Below are 23,311 nucleotides of genomic sequence, written 5' to 3' on the forward strand. Positions count from 1 at the left end.
GGAAATAATTTTAGTAGATTTCGGGGAATTTGATAGAAAAATTGAATCTCACAGAGCCCAAAGCATATTGGAGATTACTTCTGTGCTGTAACTCTTTGTAGTCTGTCAAGAACAATATCTGGCAGATTCTCCTATATCCATGACTCCCATACCTATTTCTTCTGTGATGCAGGAAAATCTTACTTCTTATTTAAATCCTTGATAGGTAATTTTCTATTTTTCCGTCTCTTCAGTAACTAGACAACATATGCAGTGCTTAGTAAGAACCTTGGAAGTGGTGCCTTCCTTTACTCAGAAGCTTCTGCCAAACAGAAGCAATGGAAATATTTCTATAACTAATTTATTCACCTGTCTATCTTTTCTCTCAGTATTTTTCTTTTACTTTGCCACTTCTCTTGAGAGTTCATTTGGAACCTCACAGTTCTGTTTTTTGAACAAGACCACCTTCTTCCTGGCACATGAAAAGCACAGAGCACCCCTCTACTACTCTTTTTAGACCCAAAACCGGTATGAAAAGCATATCTGATTTTTAGTGCAAAGCACTCTACCCCGTTGATGGTGTTAACGGAAATAAATTAACAAATAACACTTTGACTGGCTTTTGGATTGGGCAAACTGGAAACTACTGAAGAATTTATGGGTTTACAGATAGTTTTACTAGCATGAAAAAGTTGTGAATGAGCATGAATAAAGTCCAAAAGGAGTATGTAAAACACACCCACCAACTGTTCATCCTTTACAGGGGATGTAGTGGGTGTCTGCAGACTTCACACATCATTTGCATTTATCATTTATACAATGGTGCAGCTTTATTTTTGCACTGGAAATTATATTTATGGGAATTTCATGCCTCTCATAAATTTATTTGCCTTTCACCATGGCTTCCAAGCTCTTTCTACATAAAATCATTAACAAAAGCTAAGACTGTACAAGTGTTTCTCTGCCTCTTCTACTTTTTTGTTAGCTAATTAACGAATTTTTTTTTTTTGCTTAGGTTTATTTTATTTTTAAAAGTGACACCTATGGGCAGGCAAGTATTAAAGTTACCGAAGTTACAGGGACAACTTTTCCCAGACATAAAATAAGCAGGAAAATAAAAATGTTAGGGTGTTCAGAGGAGTCTACAAATCTTAGTCCAAATTATTGAATTTTGTAGAAGTGTAATATGGAATCTATTCTTTTAAACACTTGTTGTTTTGGAAACTTTATCAGATATATTAATGGCTATTCTATGGAGTTGTTCAAAATGTTTATTAAAAATTACTATTCTTAGATTTTTAATTATGGTTAGTAACCTAAAGTTCCACTCACTTATTTTCTTCTTCTTTTTTTTATCTTGTCAAACAGGTGTGTTTTATGAAGTTGTTCAGAGCTTCCCTGGGGTGGAGGAATATGTGCAAGTGGATTCACATGTAGGGAGCCACAGGTGGAAAAGGCACTCAGAGTCTCTTAAATCAGTTGACACCAACAGAGCCAGCATGGGGCAGGATTCCTCTGAGCCAGGGGGTTTCACAGACCTGCTGCTTGAAGAGGGACATGACAACACCACCCAGATTGAGGTAGAAATTAATTCCGTCTATTTTTTTATTATTATTCAATTTGTTATCTTTGGGGGTAAGTTAAAAAAAAAAAAAAGAAGACATTTACTTTAGTGTATTCAAACATTGGTAGAGGAAGAGAACCTCATGGTCTTTGTATTTGTGACCATGTCAGCACGTGGAAGACAGCTTTTTTTCGTCTCTGAAGGCTGGAGCTTGTCCTTTCTGATTTCTGAAGGTAGTCTCTTGAGGATATTTTTCTCTTTGCTGGAAAACAGTTAGGAGAATCACAGAATGGTAGGAGTTGGAAGGGACCTCTGGAGATCGTGTAGTCCAACCCCCCTGCTAAAGCAGATTCAACTACAGCAGGTCATACAGGATCGCATCCAGACAGGTTTTGAATATCTCCAGAGAAGGAGACTCCACAATCTATCTGGGCAGCCTGTTCCAGTGCTCTGTCACCCTCAGAGTAAAGAAGTTCCTCCTCACGTTCAAGCTGAACTTCCTATGTTCGAGTTTGTGCCTGTTGCCCCTTGTCCTGTTACTGGACACCACTGAGAAGAGCCTGGCCCCATCCTCTTGACACCCGCCCTTTAGATATTTGTAAGTGTTGATAAGATCCCCTCTCAGTCTTCTCTTCTCCAGGCTAAAGAGCCCAGGTCTCTCAGCCTTTCTTCATAAGAAAGTCCCCTAATCATCTTCACAGCCCTCAGCTGGACCCTCTCCAGTGGTTCCATGTCCCTCTTGAACTGGAGGGGGCCAGAGCTGAACACAGTACTTCAGATGTGGCCTCAGCAGGGCAGAGTAGAGGGGGAGGAGAACCTCCCTCGACCTGCTGGCCACACTCTTTTTAATGCACCCCAGGACACCATTAGCCTTCTTGGCCACAAGGGCACATTGCTGGCTCATGGTCAACTTGCTGTCCACCAGGACTCCCAGGTCCTTCTCTGCAGAGCTGCTCTCCACCAGGTCAACCCCCAGCCTGTACTGGTGCATGGGGTTATTTCTTCCCAGGTGCAGGATCCTACACTTGCCCTTATTGAACCTCATTGGGTTCCTCTCCACCCAATTCTCCAGCCTATCCAGGTCTTGCTGAATGGCAGCACAGCCTTCTGATGTTTCAGCTGCTCCTCCCAGATTTGTATCATCAGCAAACTCACTGAGGGTGCACTCTAGGAAGTCCCATGTTGTAGCATTTCTTGCTGGGGAACTAGAAAAGGAAGTATAATTAAAATAAAATTGAGTTCTTCCTCAGAAGCTGGGGTAAACATCTCAATTTGTTTGATTTTTGCCTGGTCTTTATGGAGACTGATATCCAGACATGAAGGGGGAAAAGCCCTAGAGAAATGAGAAAATCGAAAAAAATCCCAGTCGGTCATTGAAAAAATTTGCCCATACTATTTGATTGTTGATATTCCAAAGAAGAAAAACTTGGATCAAATCCATCTATGTGAAGTATTGGGACAGTCTGTGCTTCATGGTTTCATTTGACCTCTGGTTGCTTGTTAAAAAAGCTTTAACTGCCATATTACCCTCATATGGACATAACGTAAATCCCAGCGTGCACCAGCTCTGTCTTTAAAGCTGCTTTGAGTTTCAAGTACTTTAGGGAGAGCAAAACTTGACCATAATATTATATTGTGATTGATAGGTGCAAAATGTGTCTGCCTGTGATGATTTTGGTTGGTGCAAAATGTCTCTGCCTGTGGTGATTTGTGGGAATTCTGCTATTTTATCTTAGTGGTTCTACATAAACACACTGGCTGAAGTGATGTTTGTCCCTGTACACAGATAGCAAGTGTTAATACTATAATTATTGCATTTTTGGAAATTTTTGTTTATTAGGTTTGGGGTTTTTTTAATTAATAAAATCTACATCCTATTGTCCAATAAAATACAGCTTGGAATAAGCTATGCTTAACATTTTCAGCCTTTATATTCTGCTTCAAAGGAAACAGTTATTTCTTTTTCAGTTTTGAGGAGCTCACTCTCAGACAAACAAAACAGCTTTCAGATTTTGGGTTGTTATTTTACACAATAACAAAAGTGAATCATTATAAAGCCCAACCCTAGAGACAACAGTGTCTATAGCATGAGTCAAAAAAATAATAATGTTTTCTGAGAGGTGTGTGTTGTTTTTTAGGCTTCCCAATTTGCACAGTACTAATTATGGTTCCTCTTGCATAAACATAAAAGTTGCTAGTTGGTAAGTTATGTTTTTGAATTGCATGTTGATTTTGATTTGGTTTTTGCCGACTGTAATCACCATCTGGCCATAATTGTAGCAATTATCTCGGGCACCACACAGATCAATCCTGATACTAATTATTTCAGCAGGTAAAGTGAAAGATGTCTCAGGTACAGGTTGTGTAGCTGATCTTTCCATGGCTTACCCATGGATCCCCATGCAGTGTCTCCATTCAGTTGAGTTCCGAGCTCTTATGAAGAAAAATGGGTCAGAGCTCTCACTCTAATGCTCATATATGGCAACATTCAGGGAAAAAATGAATGTTTGTAAATGGACATATGTAGAATGATTTTCTTCCAGGGCCATCTCTCCTGACAGATGAATGACCTTGTAGTCTCTTAACCTCAAAAGTACATCACCCTTACGGAGTTTATTAAATTCAAATTTTGTGTCCTGTCACAGCCCTCTCTTTTTCTAAGGTTTTCCCAGCACAATAAGATAACTGAGTTGTGGTTTTACACATTATTGGATTCCGTTGCAAATCCCTACTACAACACACAGGCGTTTTGCAAAGAAACCTTGATGCCCGGCTTTATAGAGGAGGTAAACTGTACAACAGATATTTACAGTGGAAGAATCCGTATGTGGTGAAGTCTTCTGCAGCTTGGGAGTTTATCGGTAGTGCTGGAGAGCATAATGATTTTTTTTAAACCCTTCTTCTGTGTGCGTTGCAGTTCTTGCTGAAGAAAATCAGGAGAATGAGTACTACCTGTCACTCAAATTTAATAACACTACAGAATTACAACATCCCTCTATCACAGATCCTGTTTCTCTCTAAAGTATTTTGTGGGCTTGCCATGTAAATGTGGAAGCCTTCTTTTACAGGAAGGCTGACAATGATGGACATATTTTTAATTTTCACTTGATACTGGTTTTTTGTTCTTCTTTATGATGATGATTTTACTTTCTACACAGCTTTTAAAAAAAAAAAAAAAAAAAAAAAACACAAAAAACTAAACAAACACCACCCCACCCCCACTCCAAAAAAAAAAAAACAACAACCCCCCAAAGAAACGAAACAAGGCCAAAAGGGAAGGCACTCTGCAGAAATTTCTGCACACCATTTAAAAATAACTTTAAATGTTTCCTGTGTTATCAATATATGGCTATACAGTCATAATGTGGAAAACAGTAAAAATCAGCCTGTGTGGAGCATAGCTTAGTTCTGCTATCTTGTCTTGATATTTGAAGGTAATGAGATTTTTCATTCATGTTTTTCCATTGGAGTTACTGGGAATTGTTCTGTAATTTCACAGATGTGCCATGCTGGGTCTCCCATTAGGCTGTTTTAACATCAGCTTGAGTGGAACACGAAGTTCAGGCCTTCAGGAATAGCTTTAGAAAGTGCATTGTAAATCAGTTTATCACACCTTTGCAGTAGCCAGGGTTGACCTGCTCCTGTATGAAGGAAATATGATAATCGTCAGATTCTGTTTAGAGGTACTATCTTTCTGGTCCAAGAGCCAGAGCAGTGCAGCCACTAGTGTATTTATAATTTTGTGTCTCTATCCCAGATCTTCTGTAAAGCAGCTCCAGCTGTAGGCTTTATAGAAGATTTCTAGGCAACTTGCTTGGTCCTTTGCTTCTCCATTCTTCATCCCTGATCCTTGTGACTGCCTAACCCCCAGTGAGCAGTACAACACTGAAAAGTAAAATATAGAGAAATCGAGATGGAGCAGTCTCTAATATATATCTTGCATTGGCATTAGCTGAAGATGACAAGCTTCGCAAAATAACTTTGGAACATGTGAATTACTTTCAGATTTGTTGCCGCTATATAGAGATATTACATCAAAACAAGTCTTCCACAAACTTCAAACATCAAAAAGAAATCCAGCAATAAAATATTAGATTAAATCATAGTAAGGATTGAGCTAAGTGTAGCCATGCTAACAGTAAGGTTTTATTGCTTTGCACCATGAAAAGTGTAAGAAAAACATAATTTTTCATATAAAGTCTTAGAACAGAATGAACGATTCCAACTGCATGACAGAAAAAGATTCAGTTCCAAGCAAGAAACAGCATGCTCAGCATGCTAAGTCAAATCAAACTCAACTGTATCTTACTTTCTCCACCTCTCCCAACATAGTACTTGTGAGCATAGAAAATTGTGGCTATTTCATAGAATCATAGAATCCTTTAAGTTGGAAAATAGCTCTAAAATCGAGTCCAACCATTAACCTAACACTGCCAAGTCCACCACTAAACCATGTCCCTAAGCACCACATCTACATGTCTTTTAAACACCTCCAGGGGTGGTGACTCCACCACTTCCCTGGGCAGCCTGTTCCAGTGCTTGGCAACACTTTCAGTGAAGAAATTTTTCATAATATCCAATCTAAATCTCTCCTGGCATAACTTGAGGCTGTTTCCTCTCATCCCACCACTTGTTGGGAGAACGGACCGACCCCCACCTCACTACAGCCTCCTTTCACGCAGTTGTAGAGAGTGATAAGGTCTCCCTTCAGCCTCCTCCAGGCTAAACAACCCCAGTTCCCTCAGCTGCTCCTCATAAGGCTTGTGCTCTAAACATATTTTTTTGGTAGTGAAATGATTCATTTATTCCTGCGGATGTCACTGGTATCTCCTGCTGTGTATTGCTTTTAGCTAACATAGAGTTGCCACTAACTGTAGACACACTTCTTTCATTTTCTCTCCTTTATTTATTTTCTCTAGATGTTGTTTGAAATGTAAATTTTAGCAATCCATGTAGTTTAGACCTGAAAAGCGTCTTGCCCCCATCAGAACAACACTGGTGGATTTCCTACTGGCAACAATCTTTTGCCCAGATTTTCCACCCAGAAGAAGACTTTTCCTTTATCAGTCCCAGTCACTCATGGAAGTGAAGATGTCTGATTCTGACTGGCAAAAAACAACAGAGGGGATTGAGTTTTACAGCCCTTGGGATTTGAGAGCAATTACTCTCAGCTACTGACAGCAGTGTCAGCATGCCCACTGCTGTGTTCTTACTGCAAGTCCGAGCAAGGAAAAAAAATAATGGTTTAGGTTAAATTTCACTCAGCTGGACAAATAAGTGCTCTAATGCACTGTATTAAAAGTAGAAAAATTTATCTGTGCATAACTGAAGCCTCAAAACTAAATGATATCATAGTCACATAGTGAGCTGTTGGTTTGGCTAAGCCTGCCTCTGTTTTCTCCTTTTTTTCTTTTTCTGTTCTCTACCCACCCCCCCATGCTTTAGTGCCAAGTGCATCTGAAGGACTTAGAAATAAAGACTAGTGATACTAATGCCATATTCTGAAACATAGTCCCTTCAATTTACTGAGAAAAATGTTCTGCATTTAAGAAAAAATCCTTATTGTCTTATAGTTTAATAAGTATTTCTGTTCTCTTTCCATATCCTAGGCTATGAGAGACATGCTTTACTTCTGTTTTCTGACTTGCTATCTCTTAGAGCCTTTACTTACCTGTGTAGAGTTACCTGCTTGTTTAGCTTTTGAATTTATAGTTCAAATATTGTGCTTTGTTTGTATCTTCCTTTCGGTGATCCTCAACAATGCAAGAGTGAATTCCATGGACATTTTTATATGCTCGTTCAATGTAATAAAATTGGGGATGCTATTGACTTCTGCAGCAGGACGGAATTATTTTTTAACGCATAGTCACTTTTCAATGTGGATTATAAAGTATAAAAGTAACACATGTTCAGTACAAAGGTTTAACCATCTTTTAGGCTTTTAATTGTTATTTCAGTTAAAGCATTTGTCGTGTAAGTGGGGAGTAATGAAGCTTTGCAGAACAAAGAATTGTCACTAGAGTTAGCTGATTCTTTAGAGAGCAAAAGAGTGATGTATCTGTTCTGGAATCTGTATTTGCAAAAAAAGTGAAAAAAAAAACAAAACAAAACCAACAAACCAAACAAACCCCGAAGTGACGATTGGTTTTATCTTTGTTACCTGCTTCCTAACATTTCTTCGTTTTGGGGACAGATCATAGATTATATTATCAAGCTCAAATCATGTTAAGCCTTTGCCTAAAATAAGGGAAATAGCAAATTTTGTTTCAAGATCATTTAAAGTGAAGAAATCCACTTTAATTGATTTAATTACAAGCTGCAACTCACCAAATCTACTCACAAAATCTTTATTGTAACATCAGCTGCATTCATTCTTATTTTTAATAATAGGGAAGTACAATTATTTCTTGTTCAGTTAATAATTACTACAGCATGTGATTTGTGGTGGATGTAAAGGATTCATTCAAGAAAGGGAGGGAAAATTTGGGCTCCTCCTGTAGGTTCATAAATATTTTTTTTCAAACTTTGATTAACATTTGGTCATCTAGTATAGCCCTGGCATTTCCAGGGCTAAAAATACTATTGATTAAACAATGTGTTTTTATAGTTGAAGGTGGCATTATACCAGGTTTTCTGCCATTTCTGACTCTACCTTACGTTTCATGTTCAGTTGTATTTAAAACTCAGTTGTCTTGCTGCTTTTAAGCCAGTGTAACTCAAGCCCAGAAGTCTCATTTTGGATGTGTGCTGTTCACAGCTCTGATGTTTCCTTAACGTTCTAGAGGATTAAACAAGCATCCTGTTATGATTCCTCTCCACTGCCGTCGTTAAACTGTGAAAGCTCTGGAGCTCATTGACACTGGATGTGGCAGATGCCAAAGTTTACAAAATTAGACAAATTCATTGAACAGAAATTTGTCAAAGATTATCAAACACAAAGGGAGTTTCTGAAGAGCGGATCACTGGAACCTAGGAAAAATAAGGACTTGCCACTGTTTGACCTGGATTTCTTACTTTTCCTAGGCATCATTCTCTGACAGTTCTAGGGACCAGACTAAAAGGATGTTTGGCCTAAGAGAGTACAGCTGCTGTTCCGCTCTTATTGGTATCCACTCACTAAATTAAGTTAAATGTCATATTATTGTTTTTGTAGTAGAAGCTTGAAAGTTACAACAGAGATTTAGGATGTACTGGAGGAACAGTCTTGGGATGTGCTGGAGTTGCACTGAAACCATGGTGGATATATCTTTTGCTTTTCTACGTAGCAGAATATTTAGATGTAATTTTTGTTGTAAGAAAGCTTAAATTTGCTGTTAAGCAATACAGTAATTGAAGGTTAAGATGTATAGGATTTTCTTGAAGTGTTTCTAAACAACTTTTATTACACTCTTTTCTGGAAAAGTTGTTATTGCTATTTTAAAATGTTTTTATTCACAGTTTCAAGTGTTTATTTTAGAAAATTACCTTGTTACTTTGAAGATGATGGAGAGGGAGAATGTCATTTATTTTCGGAAAAATCAAGTCTTGTTTTTTCAAACTGAGTCCAGGGGAGAAAAAAAATATTCCTTACCTTTTCATGTGGTAGGGAAAGTATATGAACTTTCTCAAAAGACAAGCTGCTTCAGATGACATCCTAAGTCACTTAAATTTCTGTAATTATTCTAAATCCAGTATTTAACTGATTCTTTCTAATAGCTATAAAGAAGAGCCAGAAAGTGAATTAATCTGGAAGCAGCACAGGTCACACATGAAACATCCTAGTCCTCTTACTACATCATGCAAACCAGTATGTCACCTGCAACTAGAACTAGAATCTGGGACAATCATTAATTTGCTCACTTTTTTTCTGCTTGTCCAGCTGAGTTTTCCACCAGTGATGTCATGCTTTCTAGCTGGCCAGCAAACTGATATATGAGTCTTGTTTTCTTTCAGGCTTTCAGTTGCAAAATGGTAAAGTAGACAAAAGCCTCATATGTCTTTTTGTATTAAATTTATTAATTGCTTTCTTAGATGGAGGTTATCTTGACACTTGCATTGGGTTTTTCTATAGTCTTGAGCTGGACTGAATTCATTGCCAGCTTTGTAAGTAGTGCAGCGATGAGCCTGTCAACGTTTCCATTATTCTCAGTCTAAACTCAAGGGGTGATGGTTCCGCTAATAACTCAGGTACAGCTGAAAAAGAAAAACGCGAAGACTGGAGGTGAAATTCATTCTCTATTTCCTTTAAACTTGGGCGGGGGGTGCGGGAGGCGGCATAGGGGAGGAAAGAAATTAAAAACAAGTTTCCTGACTCCTAAGAAAGGGAATTGAGTTCTCCATGGTAATCCTGAGTACATTTCCATATGCTTAGCTATGTTGGCACACAAGGCATTTAATTTAACATGCTGATGATAATGAATTTTTATAGCAAGGAAGGAGAGAGGGGATTCAGAATTTAATGGAATCTGCCTTTGAATTTTCTTGATGATAATATTTTACATTTCCATATCCCACTTCATCTCTAAGTTCCTAAAGCACATTACAATTATTCCAGAATCACTGAACTCATGACTGAAAAGAGCTATGAGCGGTATCAACAACAGACCTTGTACTTTCCTTCTGAATTAATTATTTCAGTCATACATGCCTGAGCCCTTGCTTGTAGAAGTTCGCTGAAAACAGATTCAGCTAGTGAAAGCTGAATATTAGTGTGGCCATGAAGGCTGGGAAGGTGGTCTCTTCTTTCCAGTCACTTCCTTTCTGACTCTCTTCACCATGTTGACCCGGAATGTCCTCATGAGTGAGACTTGTACCGATTTGGTCGTGCAAAAAGCAGAGCATGGTGCTCCTTTCAACCCATACAAAACAAACAGCCCTAGCTAATTTAACAGCACACAGCAAATTTTGCATAGCTGGTTGGAGCAGGGAGTGAGAATGAATACATTACTGAGTTGTTAGTGCAGAGGAATTTGGGTAGGTAAGTAAAAAGTTGTTATGCTAAGCCACATGATTCCAGTTTGGATAACACCAATCCTTAGGGATAGATTTTCAAAGCTGTGGGAATTCTGCTGACGTTGATGTATTACTCTGTGCCACTCTGAAAATCTCTCATGTTTCTGTAATATGGGAGAGTCAATTATCTGTTATTCCAAAACAGCCACAACTTGGCAGGTAAGCAGATGGGTACATCGTTCTAGATTTGGTCAGACACTTCCTTTGACTGTGTGTAATTTTAGTAATTATAACTTGAGAGATTTCAGCATTTATCAGGAAGTCAATGGCTTGTCTTCATTGTGATTGTCAGTTATACAGATTTTTCGGAGAGAATAGTAAATGGGAACAAAGCTCAAAATTCATATCGAGAGAAGGATCAATGTTAAGAAAGTTCCATTTGTAAAATGTGCATTTGTCCTTCTAAAAATGCCAGCTAAATACTGTCAACGGCTGACAAAAATGCTGGTGAAACACTTTCAACAGCTGTAGTATTTCATACACAGAACAGAAATTAATAAGTAATGAAAATAATAGGATTTTTTTTGTTTTCTTTCTACTGTAACACTGGTATGCATTCATGTGCAGCACATCTAGCTCTTCAGAGACGATCAGTAATAAAACAGTATATTTCTAGAACACAAAATTGGCAATGGAGATTTTGGAGAGTCTGCAACAAATTTCAGTATGAATAACAAGGGGGGGGAGGAGGGGAGAACAGCAAGCTCACATATTCATCAGACTTTTTAGCAGCACAACATTAACAGAAGTAGAGAGATGTGACAGGGTTACTGGAGGTTTGCTTCATGCATTTATATCAAGCTGCATGACTTCATGAGTTACTATTAAAATTTTTAAATAAATGAAAGCACCGCTCAGTGTATTCTTTCTGTAGCCTTAGCAACAAAAGTAGGAAGGGGGAGAAACTGCAGATGGAAATTCTATCTGTCTGATCACATACAGGTGGAGCAGTAAAATATCATGAGAGAAAAATGCCATGATCTCTCAGAGGCATCCCCGTTTGCTCTAGTACAGACAGTAAAGCAAGCAGCTTTCTCAGGTTCTTCCTGCCTCAGGCAAAGTGTGGTGCCTTTTTCCTGGTGTACAAGAAGAACAGTGCCTTTCAGTGCCAGGACAGGCATAACCTGGCTCCGAAGTGCTGCGGCTGTTTAGCCATGTCCAGGAGTGGGCCAACAATGTGGCTTCCACATGTCAGCAGCCTGGTTGGGTGCTCATTTGAGGGGTATGACTGTTTGGCACAGTAATTAATGGAGAGTTTTGTGAGGATGTTTGAAACATCTTCCTTCCATAGTTAAAAGCAAGTGCATGAAACATCCCTATTTGCCTGGAAAACAAAACCCCAGTTCTTACAGGTGTACAATTGGTGACTACATAGTTGAATGAAACAGCAGCTTATTTCTGAGAATTTTCATTTTGTTGAAAAATAATTTTTGTGCTGTACAGCTAGGCTACAGTTATATTAATGTAGGTGAGAAAAGGTTTAAGTTTTTTAATTTAATAGAGCATTTGATGTTATAATTTTGTCAATAACAGTGCATAAAATGTTGATTTTTCTTATGTTAGTATTATCTTCATGATGTGTCAGGCATATTACTCCTTCACTTTGGTAAGGTGATTTCTTAAATACACTTCAGAGATTTTGTTTCTTACATAAACATTCAATTAAGGGTAGTACACATACTAGGCTACTGTGATTGCTATGAAAGCCTAGAGTCTGTATGAGTGGTTTGCTTTTTTAATTGTAGTTAATATTGAAATTCAGGTGAAATTCAGCTCCTCAATTTGCATACCTAATTATAGGTGTATGTGGGGTAGGTGAGGTATGTACAAGTTAAAGTATCCTATCACAGGCGGTGAAAATGCAAGGTGAAATTCGTTTGCCTGGCTATATAGGTGTCTGGTATCACTTTAGGAACTGTGGTTATACTGAATGATCTGCTGCTCCTCCTGTAGGATAGGGGTCTGCTGTAGGTCCTGGATCCCAGAGTTCCTCCTGTGCTTAGGCCACTGCATCTCATCCATCAGCACAGGCAGTGCAGTCAAGGTGGGTATTCAGTTTCCTCTAAAGTGAACCCGAAAGCCTGCTGAACTGAGCTGGCAAACCTTCACTGACAGCATTTACCAGGTCTGTGGTTCTGATGAGTGTTCAGAAACCTAGCTCTTATGAAAACAGCAGCACTGAAGTCTCTAACCTGCAAACCAGATACCACCCTGCTCAGCTGTTTATCTAAGTCGGAAGTGAAAAGGCCAAGAGTTTTCTAATTTGTTTTCGTTTGATTGTTTGGTTTTGTTTGTTTTTACAGATATACCAACAAGAAATTTTATCAAGAAAAATAAAAATGACCCATTTCTGATCAGGGTCAAAACCTTGAGATAGCTCCTCATTCCCCTGCCGCCCCCTCATGCCCACCAAAAAAAAAAAAAAAAAAAGATTGATTTGGAACACAAGTAAAAATGAGGTGTCTTCGTCTTTCACTGTTTTTCTGTGCTTAGGAGTGGATATACATGTTTGCCATCGCTTTTGCTTGAAATTGTGAAAAGACACCCTTCAAGACAAAAGTAATTCTGTAGCACCTTGTCTTTTATCTTCTAGTGGCCCGTATTTAGCTGAAAGCCAAAAAGAGGAAATACAAGTTTATGAACTTTTCCACTTTGAATCACTCTACTGTTAAAAGGCAACGTAGATTCGTAAATTGTACACCTATCAGAAAGAAAATCATGTGTTAGTGTCATTTTGAAATATTTGAGAATATTGGATCAACTGGACACAGGGTTAACTTGAAGGCAGTAGTACATTTCAGAGACAGCAGAGGAAGGATATTATTTGGCATTTTGATCTTGTCTGAGTAATTGCAAAGTGCTCAGAGTATCTCCTCTGAAAAGAGCAAGAGTGTAAATTCTACAGAGAGCTTGTTTGGAGCCTGATGTTATGCAAAGTGAGTGACTTAGAAGCACCTGTCTAGCCAACATGTACCTCATCAAGCATCTCAATTAAATATGGTGTCTTACAATTGTGGCACTTGCATTAGCTCTCAAGGGATTTATTTATTTTTTTTTAAGGATGACTGCAAGATCAGATAAAGAAGCATTTCTGTGACAAGTCCTTAAGAAATTTGGCTGGTGAGAACAGTATTAAAATTGTACATAGCTTTCTTTTCAATATTCTTGTATAGAATATCCTGACTGAACTCCTGTTTACAGATGTTTATAGAAAAATACATGTGAACAAAGCAAAATGCATACTTTTTCTAAAGCAAAGCGCAGTAGAAACCAGAGCTACAGCTTAACCACTTTAGTCATCACTGTCTTTCTAAGACATGAATAGTAATTTTGATATTTTGCATCTTGATTGTGGATTCCAGCCAGTCCTATGTTTTAGTAACTAAAGGTTCAAGTGTGTTGTATGTGAGAGCTAAACTAGAAAGTGTTCTGGTTAAATCGATGGCCAGTTTCAGTTGCAATCTCTTTAAACCAAGTATTCTCCAGAAAAGCCATGGTGATACAGTTTTTCCTTTGATGCCCAGGCTCTGTGATGAACATGCTGCTGTCTGGCTACGTGCTGAACAGCACGCAGCCGAACTGAACAGCACACAGCCGAACTGAACAGCACAGCTTTGCAAAGGATGGTGCTGAGTGAAGTGAACATAGGACACCCTTAAAAGCTTCAAATTAGGTTTTATCCCTACAGGTAAAAAGCTACTGCCTTAATAGGCTCATGTTCTTGCCTATATCAACTTAATATCAGTCGTACGTGTTCATACAACTGATTGGTTTATGATTTCAGTTGTGAGCCCTGATGGCTCCCTGAGACACAGTATTAACTGCTCAGGAGTTGCAGCACACACCAGTGAGTGTGGAGGCAGCTTCCTGCACTGTCCTACATAAAGCCCTGATCAACTAGAAACTATACCTGCTAATATTGGCTTAATCCTTCAGATTTGTAACAATTTTCATCTCAAGCTAGATTTGCCATTTTCCAAATGGACAAAGAATGGGAAAGGAGGATGACATACCTGTCCCAGCTTCTGAGTATGTACCAGAGGAAGAAATAGGCTGCAGAGAGTTTAAAATTGCTCTAATACCTGGATTACAAAAAAAAAAAAGGAGGGGAGGGGGATAACATTAAATGCTATTTATGTATCTTAGGGGGAGGAAAAAATCGCACAAGTGTGTCTGTAGGTCGAAGTACATAAGTCAGAGATGCATTGTTGGTTATATTCCACACAAGAAGTGAATATTTAGAAGACTAAAATACTAAATGTTTAAAAGATAACTTGACAAAAGTGTAATAATTTATGGCATAATCTGGAGTCATGAGTCCCCAGGACTGGGAATGGTAACAGGCATGGAGTCATAACCACTGATGCTCTGTAGTCTAGGCCTGGCAGTTAGTTTTTTATGTTTACGAACAGTCATTTTTACACTTTCAGTTTCATGAACAATTTAGTCATTTATACATGTCTAAAAATTAGAAATTTATCTCTATAACATGTTTCATAATTATACTAAAATCAAATTGCTGTTAGGTGTTTTCATGGTCATTTTATTGCAATGGTTCCTATTATTTTCTTTTAGTGGAGAAGATGCTACAGAGCAGTTAATAAAGGCCTATTTTGAGAACGTCACTTCTCAAAATCCTGCTCTAGCAAATCAGGAACAAAACTGCATAATAAATATTTACGTACTGTAATTGGTTTTTGAGTGACTTGGTGATTTGGCTTTTTTCTTCTCTTAAGTAAGGCATTGCAGAGACTTTTGCTCTTTTGAAGCTTGTCTCTTATGACAAGACAGTCCAAGGGACTTTATAAGACTGCTGTAATGACCCCTAAATAGGCTGACAGTTTTACATCAGTCTCCAAGAGGGAAGCTTCCTTTCAAAAGCAGCTGAATATCATGAAAAAGGCAGTGGCTTCAGACTGACTTTTCACAAAGCCAGGAAGACTAAACTGCTTTTTTGGATTAACAACAGGTTTGTGGCATCCTTCTCTGCCAGACTGTCTGTCAGCATGTGTGACTCCATTATACGTGCTGTGAGGCACTCAGAAAAGTTCAGTTTAAAAACCTGGGAGTTTAAGATGTTGTAGAGCTGTATAAAGCCTTGTGTTCACTTAGGGGTGAGAGCTGTGAGCTAAATGCTTTTGTTTCATCCCAGCTGATGACATTGTTTAGTATTTACAATAACAACCTCCATATGTAAATCTGTGAGATTCTGGGCAAAGTGACTTCTGTACTGGCCCTAGTGAAAACTTGAGTTTGAGGACACTTGCACACACACAACAGGTTTTCAGGACTCTGCAGAGCTCTCATGTAACCTCTTCTTGGAAAATATAGCGTGAGATGAAGTTCTTAATCCCAGTGCATGCAGAAAAGGATTTCCTCTTTTGTTAGATTGGGCTCCCCTCATTCATTAGACATGATATTAGCTGTTCAAAATAGATTTTGCTAAGGCTTGTGTAATCAACAGTGGTGTTTGCAGGCTGTCTTCAGGTTCTGATGAATGTTGATGTGGAATATGTATGCTATGCCCATATGTATATGTATTTCCTAAGTTCTTCCCACATAGGATATTTAACAAAAAAGAGAAAAAGACCAAAAAAACCCAACCCCAAAAGAATAGATTGCGTTGTCATTGTATTGTCATTGTGAAAGCAATGGGACAGTTCTGTAAATAGTGTTTCCTCAGCAAAGAGTTTATCCTTGATGCAAAGCACTCACAAAATTTGATACTTCTGAGCATCAGAGAACCACTCATAACCATTGAGCTACTGAAGTAGCAGCCACTATATATATCCTCTGCACGAGTTTTATGTGTTCGTGTGCAGTTTGCCTACTGAAATTGGAGCTTTCACGTTTTGAGAGGCCAGTTCAGATTAAGCAATCCTCAGGGTTCTTCAGCGATCAGATCCTATAAAACTGTAAAATTGCATCATAACATTGCTATGTTATGATTATAATTACAGTACTCTGTGTTAATATGCAGTTATATGGCAGCAGCATGCAAGGTGTCTCTCTCCCTGTTGGGTCTGGCTTTAATCTTCCAATTAGGACCCCATCTCAGGATAGATGATCTTTTCTCATACTGTCTCATCTCCTCTGCTAATGGCTGTTAGACTGGGGATGTTCTCCATGTGTCCTTGCCATCTGCCCCTGTCTCAGTCAGTGCTTGCCTTAAGAAAAGTTAAATAAATGACAAAATTCAATTGCAACACCATACACACATGCTACATCAGCCCTGGCAATATGGAGTGTGACCATGCATCTCTCGCCCCTTCTCAGTGACCGGACACATGCCGCCTGGAGGAGGCTTTCCATCAGCAGCAATGCAGAGCTAGCTCAAGTCCTTGTGCTGTTTTTAGCTGGTGTGTACTAATACTGTTCAGAAATCTAAGAGCAATTTTCTAACAGAAATCTGGAACTATTCAGAAGTCAATTTTATCTGTATTTTACTGACAGGATAGGCAGAGGTGCTGTAAGAGAGTAACAATCATTATGTGAGATTGGGTAAGAGTGCAAATAGTTTTGAGGAAGCTAGTTTTGTTGTATGTGTGCAGGGCCATCTTGTTGCTGGCTTATTTTAATAGAAAGGGTGTTCTTTTTTCTTCTGCAAAATGAATTGCCAGAACTACTGTTCTTCATTAGGGAAATACTCTTAATTGCTAGCTCATTTCCTTCCTCTAAATCTCCCAAGAAGTATTTTATTGTTATCTTTGCTTTCTGCCTGAAAAGTAGTCTATTTTTAAATGTATAATTGCCTGTTTTCTCTTTCCAGTGTTTCCATTTTATTCTACAAATGCAGCTTTTAGAAAGCATAATTGTCTGATTAATTTCATAGGCTATTCATATATAAATGCTCATATATTCAGAGTTAAAGATGACTTTCTGAACTTAGCATCTGGTGATGAATTTCCTCAGCACTAATTTTTGTGGCAAATGCCAGCAGTACTTTCAGATAATTTAAAAATAGGCTTAGTCTGTGATTTGAGCAATTTGTTAACACATTTTCTTAAAAATCGGATACCAGACCTTCCTTTTACAGTGGTAAAATTAGGCATCTATAAAGTCTAACTCCCCATCCTTGATGGCCTTAGGGTTTGTTCATTGTGGTGTCATCTCAATGAAGTCTGAAAATGGGATTTCAATAAATAGAGTATTTAATGAGACAACAGTTATTAAATTAAATGCAGTTTTAATTGTTTTCTATTGTAGCTGGCTATAACTCATGACACTTAATCATAGGTATTTGAAGATAAGGAACCTTGGATGACTGTTTGATTGATTTTTAATTGGTCATGTCACAGTCTCCCAGAACTGGGAGAAGGCAAACAAAGCTTAAGCTACCAAAATGTAACTGCCATCTGGCTGGCTGATCTATAATGATTTATTTGGTGAATGTCTGTCTTCTTTCAATTACAGAGAAACTAAGGTTTTCTACAGCATACTGTTGTGCAACAGAAGAGCTCATTCCTGGATGCCAGCTGATTTTTCACTGGTTGAAGTTACTAGTTTTTTTCCATTACAGTCTTACAGATATATACCTAGATATCGATATACATGGCAAAAGTTTTTGTTCAGTAATGTCTGTGGCTTGGATCCAATTGGATCCAATATTTAAAAGCAAAATATTCATGCAGTTGGATTCAACAGAAGCTCTTATTCTTAACCCGAATCTTGTTTGATAATATCCTCTGACTCCTAGAGATTCACAGCACCTTCCAATTTCTGTTAAAAAATGTGTCAGGAAGAGAATTAAGCCCGTAAAGTCCTATGTTTATATATGTGATTGCATCATCATTGAATCGTGATGTCTTATTTTGCTGAGAGGGAACTTTATTGTCTCATGTCTGTTTCGGTACTATTTTCATGCACATCTTTGGCCAGAATCCCAGTTAGTTGCTTTATACTATCTTGATTGTGACAGCTCACCTCACACATTTGAAGCCTTGATCTGTTAAGGAACAGCAGTTATTGAGGAAACAGGTATGTAGTGTTTGGACGGTATTTGGGAGTATATGTAACATATGGAATGGATGGTCAGTCATTGAATTTGACAAATAGTGAATACCACGTATTTAAAGAAGGCTTAATCTTCAGTTGTGCTGAGCTTTCAAGAATAGTGCATGCATTCAGCTTTCCTGAAAAAATTCAGTTGGAGCTGGAGAAGTATGGGAATATATTCAAGGTGTCATCAGACAATATCCCTCATGAAAACTGTAAAAAGATAATTTTCTTTACAATCTACAATATTATGGCAACTCAGCATTGAGGATTGCCTCAGGTTAAAAATAACTTATTTCCCCAAAAGGGAGGAGTTAGAGGGAGGTTCTAATAAATATTCCCTTTATACTCACAAAGGTTGCCAACAGTAATCCTCATACCTAGCGCAAAATATCTCTGTAAAAATCCTTTGCTTAAAAAAGCTGTGCTTCTCAGGAGAAGAGAGGTGCTTCCTACTTCATGTATACGCAGTATTTGGACAGGACTGTGCATTTAGAGAAGCAATGGCAAGTAATGCTAATATCTCCAAAATACCTGGAAAACAAAGACAAAAACAATTTTATTGAAGTTAGTAATGGGTATGTTCTCTGCTTTCTCTGCATGTTCTTTCATTTGGTAAGAGGCTTCTATGTCATTAAAAGATACTGAAAAGTTTGTTTCTCTTCCTACTTGTGCTTATATATAATTCTACATATCTGCAGAACTCTACATCTGTGTCATACAACTATTACAATTACTTTTTTAATTCCGTAGTTTACATGCAAAGTTAGCGTAATTTCTGAAGCATTTTTCTGTCTTCTTATGCATACATTACCTGTAGGGGATGGAATGTATTACAAAGCAGGTGCAATCAACCAAAGCCCATAAACAGGTCTGTCAGAATGAAGACTCACAGATAGCTATTGATACCAAGAAAATGTTTTTCTACAGCTGAGAAATTTGTGGATGACTCCAACAATTTCATTTCCATGGTAATACACGTTAAAAACCATGAGGGCAGCGACTTGGAATACAAGTGTGTATCCTAACCTTACTAAGACCTCCCAAGCTGCTCAGGCCAACTTTAGTAGTTAACCGTATATTCCTTTCTGATATTATATTGTAAATTAACAGATAGAATTTTAAAAATTAGCATGTGGGAAATATTTAATGGTACATTCATAAAATGCATCTGCATGAAGGTCATGAAGCTTTTTGAAAGAGCAAGAGGAATTCTGTTTTCCTTCTATCATCCAAGCAGAAGTGAATTTCTTTCCTTCCAGAAGTGTCTAAGGTTATTTAACTTGAATTAAAACAATAAATGAGACATTTTTACACAAAATTTGGTAGTTGCTTATACTTGAGTAGTTCCTCACATACTGGCAAAGTTGTTGAACTTGAGGCTAGAATTTAACTGTTGGTTTACAAGATGGATGATGAGTCTGCTTTAAGCGTGGATCAATGTACCATTTAAAGCATTCTTATAGAGCAACCAGCTAGGCTCAGTGTTAGGGCCTTCTACTTGTGGAGGTAGGGCCTTAGCTACTACTAATTAATTAGAGTAGCTTTATTAGTTACAAAAAACTAATATAAAACTAAGGTACATATTCCTTTCTAATCTGTATTTACTATGGGTTTTTTCCCCTTGTCAGGAGGATACAGATCATAACTATTATACTTCAAGGACGTATGGCCCGTATGATTCTACCAGCCGTGATTTGTGGGTCAATATAGACCAAATGGAAAAAGACAAAGTAAAGATTCATGGGATCCTTTCCAATACCCATCGGCAAGCAGCAGTAAGTTATTATACCTTTTTCTTTTTTGACTGATAGGGAAATTTTTTGCTAGTGACCAACACAGTAGTATTACTAAATGTTGTGACTACTGTTCACAGAGCTTTATCTTTGAATTTTAGTTAAGCTTGTGAGTCTGCATAGTGTTGCTATCAAATTGCTCTAAATTGCTTTTTTACACTGCTGTAACAGTCCTTCAGAGATGCCTTTACAGATGTATTTAAACTTCACCTCTGTTCTTAAGGAACACAAACTATCAAACAATAAACTGGTTATGTTGCTGAAGTTGGAGGGCATTTTACCATTGACTTCAATAGCAGCAGAACTGGGTTCAGGATTAAGTTGCTGAAGTTTGTCTCCCATGGAGCGTATCTGTGTTTGCACGTCCGTTTTATACCAGGTGTCACACTCACTTTTTTCTTTCGGGACAACTGATAAAACTCATGAGAATGTTATTTGCTCTCTGTGATATTCTTTTGTTGATACCCTGAAATCGTAATCGCATCTGTCACTTCTGTCACTATATGACAATCTTGTTTAACTTACAGTAACCATGCTGCCTGGTAAAATGGGTATGAAAATAATAGGCTTACATGCTTAGAAGGGAAAGTGAAAGCTGCATGGTTTACAGATTGCATCCTCGGATCTCACCTGTGGCTGGAAACTGCATACATAGAAGAGCCAATATTAGCACAAATTAAATATAGAAAATTATAACTCAGAAATATGTTTCATGAGGTTCTTGTTTCATCCATTCACCAACTTAGCTCTAACAAAATGTTCTTCGGTTTTGCCAGTTTAAAAACAAAATCTAGTTAATGCCTTATTTAAAAGCTGTACAGTTTTTAAAGATGCCAGTGTGTAACAGTTTTGAAGCTGAGAGAAAAGCCAAGTTTAATTCATCTTTTCTCTCAGTTTATCTGTTGTCTCCCTGGCACCAGCCAGGTGACTGGCTCAGAGGAATGTAAGAGGCAGCAAGAAGAAATACTGTCGTATTTAGCTCAGAATACAAAAAGCAGAGCGGGGTGATAAATCTACTATGTGTGACTAACATAGAGTCCAATGCATAACACGTACTTCTCGTTGCCGAAAAGACTGTAAGGAGCCAGGGATAATGCAAATACAGAGGGTTTTGGCAGTTCTATATCTTTGGGATAGATTTAGTAAAACACTCTCTCAGCTATTTTCTTAAGACAATTTGTTTCTAATGAGAAGAAAAAAACCCTCAAGGGTACCTAAAAGTGAGAACCTGTATTGTCTGCCTTGCCTTCTTCATCTGGGATCCTGGTGCTCTGTGTTGAGGGAGAGAATGGAAACACACAAAAAAAATGTAGTAAAGGAATTAAAAATACCTATATAAGGTAAAACGTCTTTCCCTAATAAAAGTAATTTGTGAGACTTGAGACCCAAACATTAGTGAAATTCCTTTGAGAAATTTTAACCTGCTGTTTAATAATTAGCGAAGATGATGCCCTTCCATGCCTTTGTTCTAAGCACTTTTGTTTCCAGCTGGATCCCTGAGATTATACACCTAAAAATGTCAATTCCAAGAGGGATATTTCGTTGAAGTTATCAAACCAGAGGTTTAAAATGAAACAATTCTTTTGGTCTGGGCGTGGGTTCAGGGTGGTGGACCATTCAGCATGGCAGAGGGGAGCTTGGCAGCATGAAGGCTTCAACTCCCAAAAGGAGTGGTTTAAGACTTTTCTGCTGAATCTTAAGTGCCCGCTCTGCCTTTCTGCCAGCTCTAGTAGAGAAGGCTGTGGTTCCAGTTTAGCTTCAGCTGTGAACTCAAGTGGCTGTAGCCATATCTACATATTGTTTCAGAGACCTCTTCTCAGAGATTTGTTTTATGTCCGTCCTGAAGGATGAAGAAATACCAGTGAGTCATCCTGTAAGGCTTTGTATTTTATTTATGTGTCTATAATTGGTTTATTGTATGTGTCAGAGCAGACAACACCCATGCATACTACACAATGAAGTTATTTAAATAAGAGATATGTTCTCATAACTGCATAACCATAGTCATATATTCTGGGCAGATCATATGTAACTAAGCAGCAATCTCTTCCCTTCTCTTCCATAGAGATAAACTTTGCCATTGCTCTTTTTAAAAGGGCATTTTGCACATCTTTCTGTGACTTTATGATTTACGTGCTGATAATTTCTAAAGATTATTCTCCAATTTGACAGTAGAACAAGGAGTTAAATTACTATATGCTAAGTATTAATGAATTTTTCTAATAATGTCAGAGATTCTTTGAATGCCAAAAATTTCACACTGAATCTGTGTGTTTTCCTTCATTTGGAAGTATGTAATCCTAAGAGTTCCCAGAAGCTGCCGGTTGGTTTTGCTTCTGCAGGAAAAGTAATAAAGGGAGGATCCATAGGATGGTTTGGCTCTATAAACGGCATAGTCGTTTTGGGGAGAAAGTAACACACAAGTATTAATGGAACAATTAAAACATCTAGCACTACAGGATTTATGTCACTAGTTGTGATTATTTGTTTCTTTCAATATAATGTCACCATCTTCTTAACTGTATAATAAAATTTTATGTGTGGCTCAGATGTTCAGTGTGTTAGATTAGATAACTAATAGTTGATTACTCAAACACTGAACTAGATAAAGGATCACCTTATACTTGGGAACTCAATTCCCTTTCCTGTCAGTCCATTCTATTGTTCACAAGTGGAGAAAAAAAAAATTATTCCAATGGGTTGAAAATTCTGATACTCTTTCTGAAAAATGACGTGTGCTTTCTAGCAGTAAAAGTAAAACCACATTTATTTCTAATGGCTGTTACAATATTGCACTTTAAAACATTCCTTAAATCTTGTTAGTTCTTTATTACAGTATTACGCTAAACAGTTGTTTATATTAAACATTTTTATGTTGTCATATTTTAAGGCATTTCTTTTTGATTAAAGTCCATGGGAGATCTGGCTTGAGTGGGCACAGGATTAAGTCTTTATTGCAAATATCTTTATACTAATGTTTATATTA

General features: G+C 37.8%; 1 protein-coding gene across 1 annotated transcript in view; it reads left to right on the forward strand.

Moving 5' to 3' along the window:
- Positions 1-23,311, forward strand: part of PLXDC2 (plexin domain containing 2) — a 264,341-nt gene that overhangs the window by 125,729 nt on the left and 115,301 nt on the right. The window contains exons 2-3 of the mRNA XM_086466772.1: positions 1,348-1,559; positions 20,161-20,307. Of these exons, the coding sequence (XP_086322898.1) occupies positions 1,348-1,559; positions 20,161-20,307 (359 nt within the window). The remainder of the gene's footprint in view (positions 1-1,347; positions 1,560-20,160; positions 20,308-23,311) is intronic.

The sequence above is a fragment of the Leptosomus discolor genome, chromosome 6, assembly GCF_034619465.1.
Source record: "Leptosomus discolor isolate bLepDis1 chromosome 6, bLepDis1.hap2, whole genome shotgun sequence".
NCBI lineage: Eukaryota > Metazoa > Chordata > Aves > Leptosomiformes > Leptosomidae > Leptosomus > Leptosomus discolor.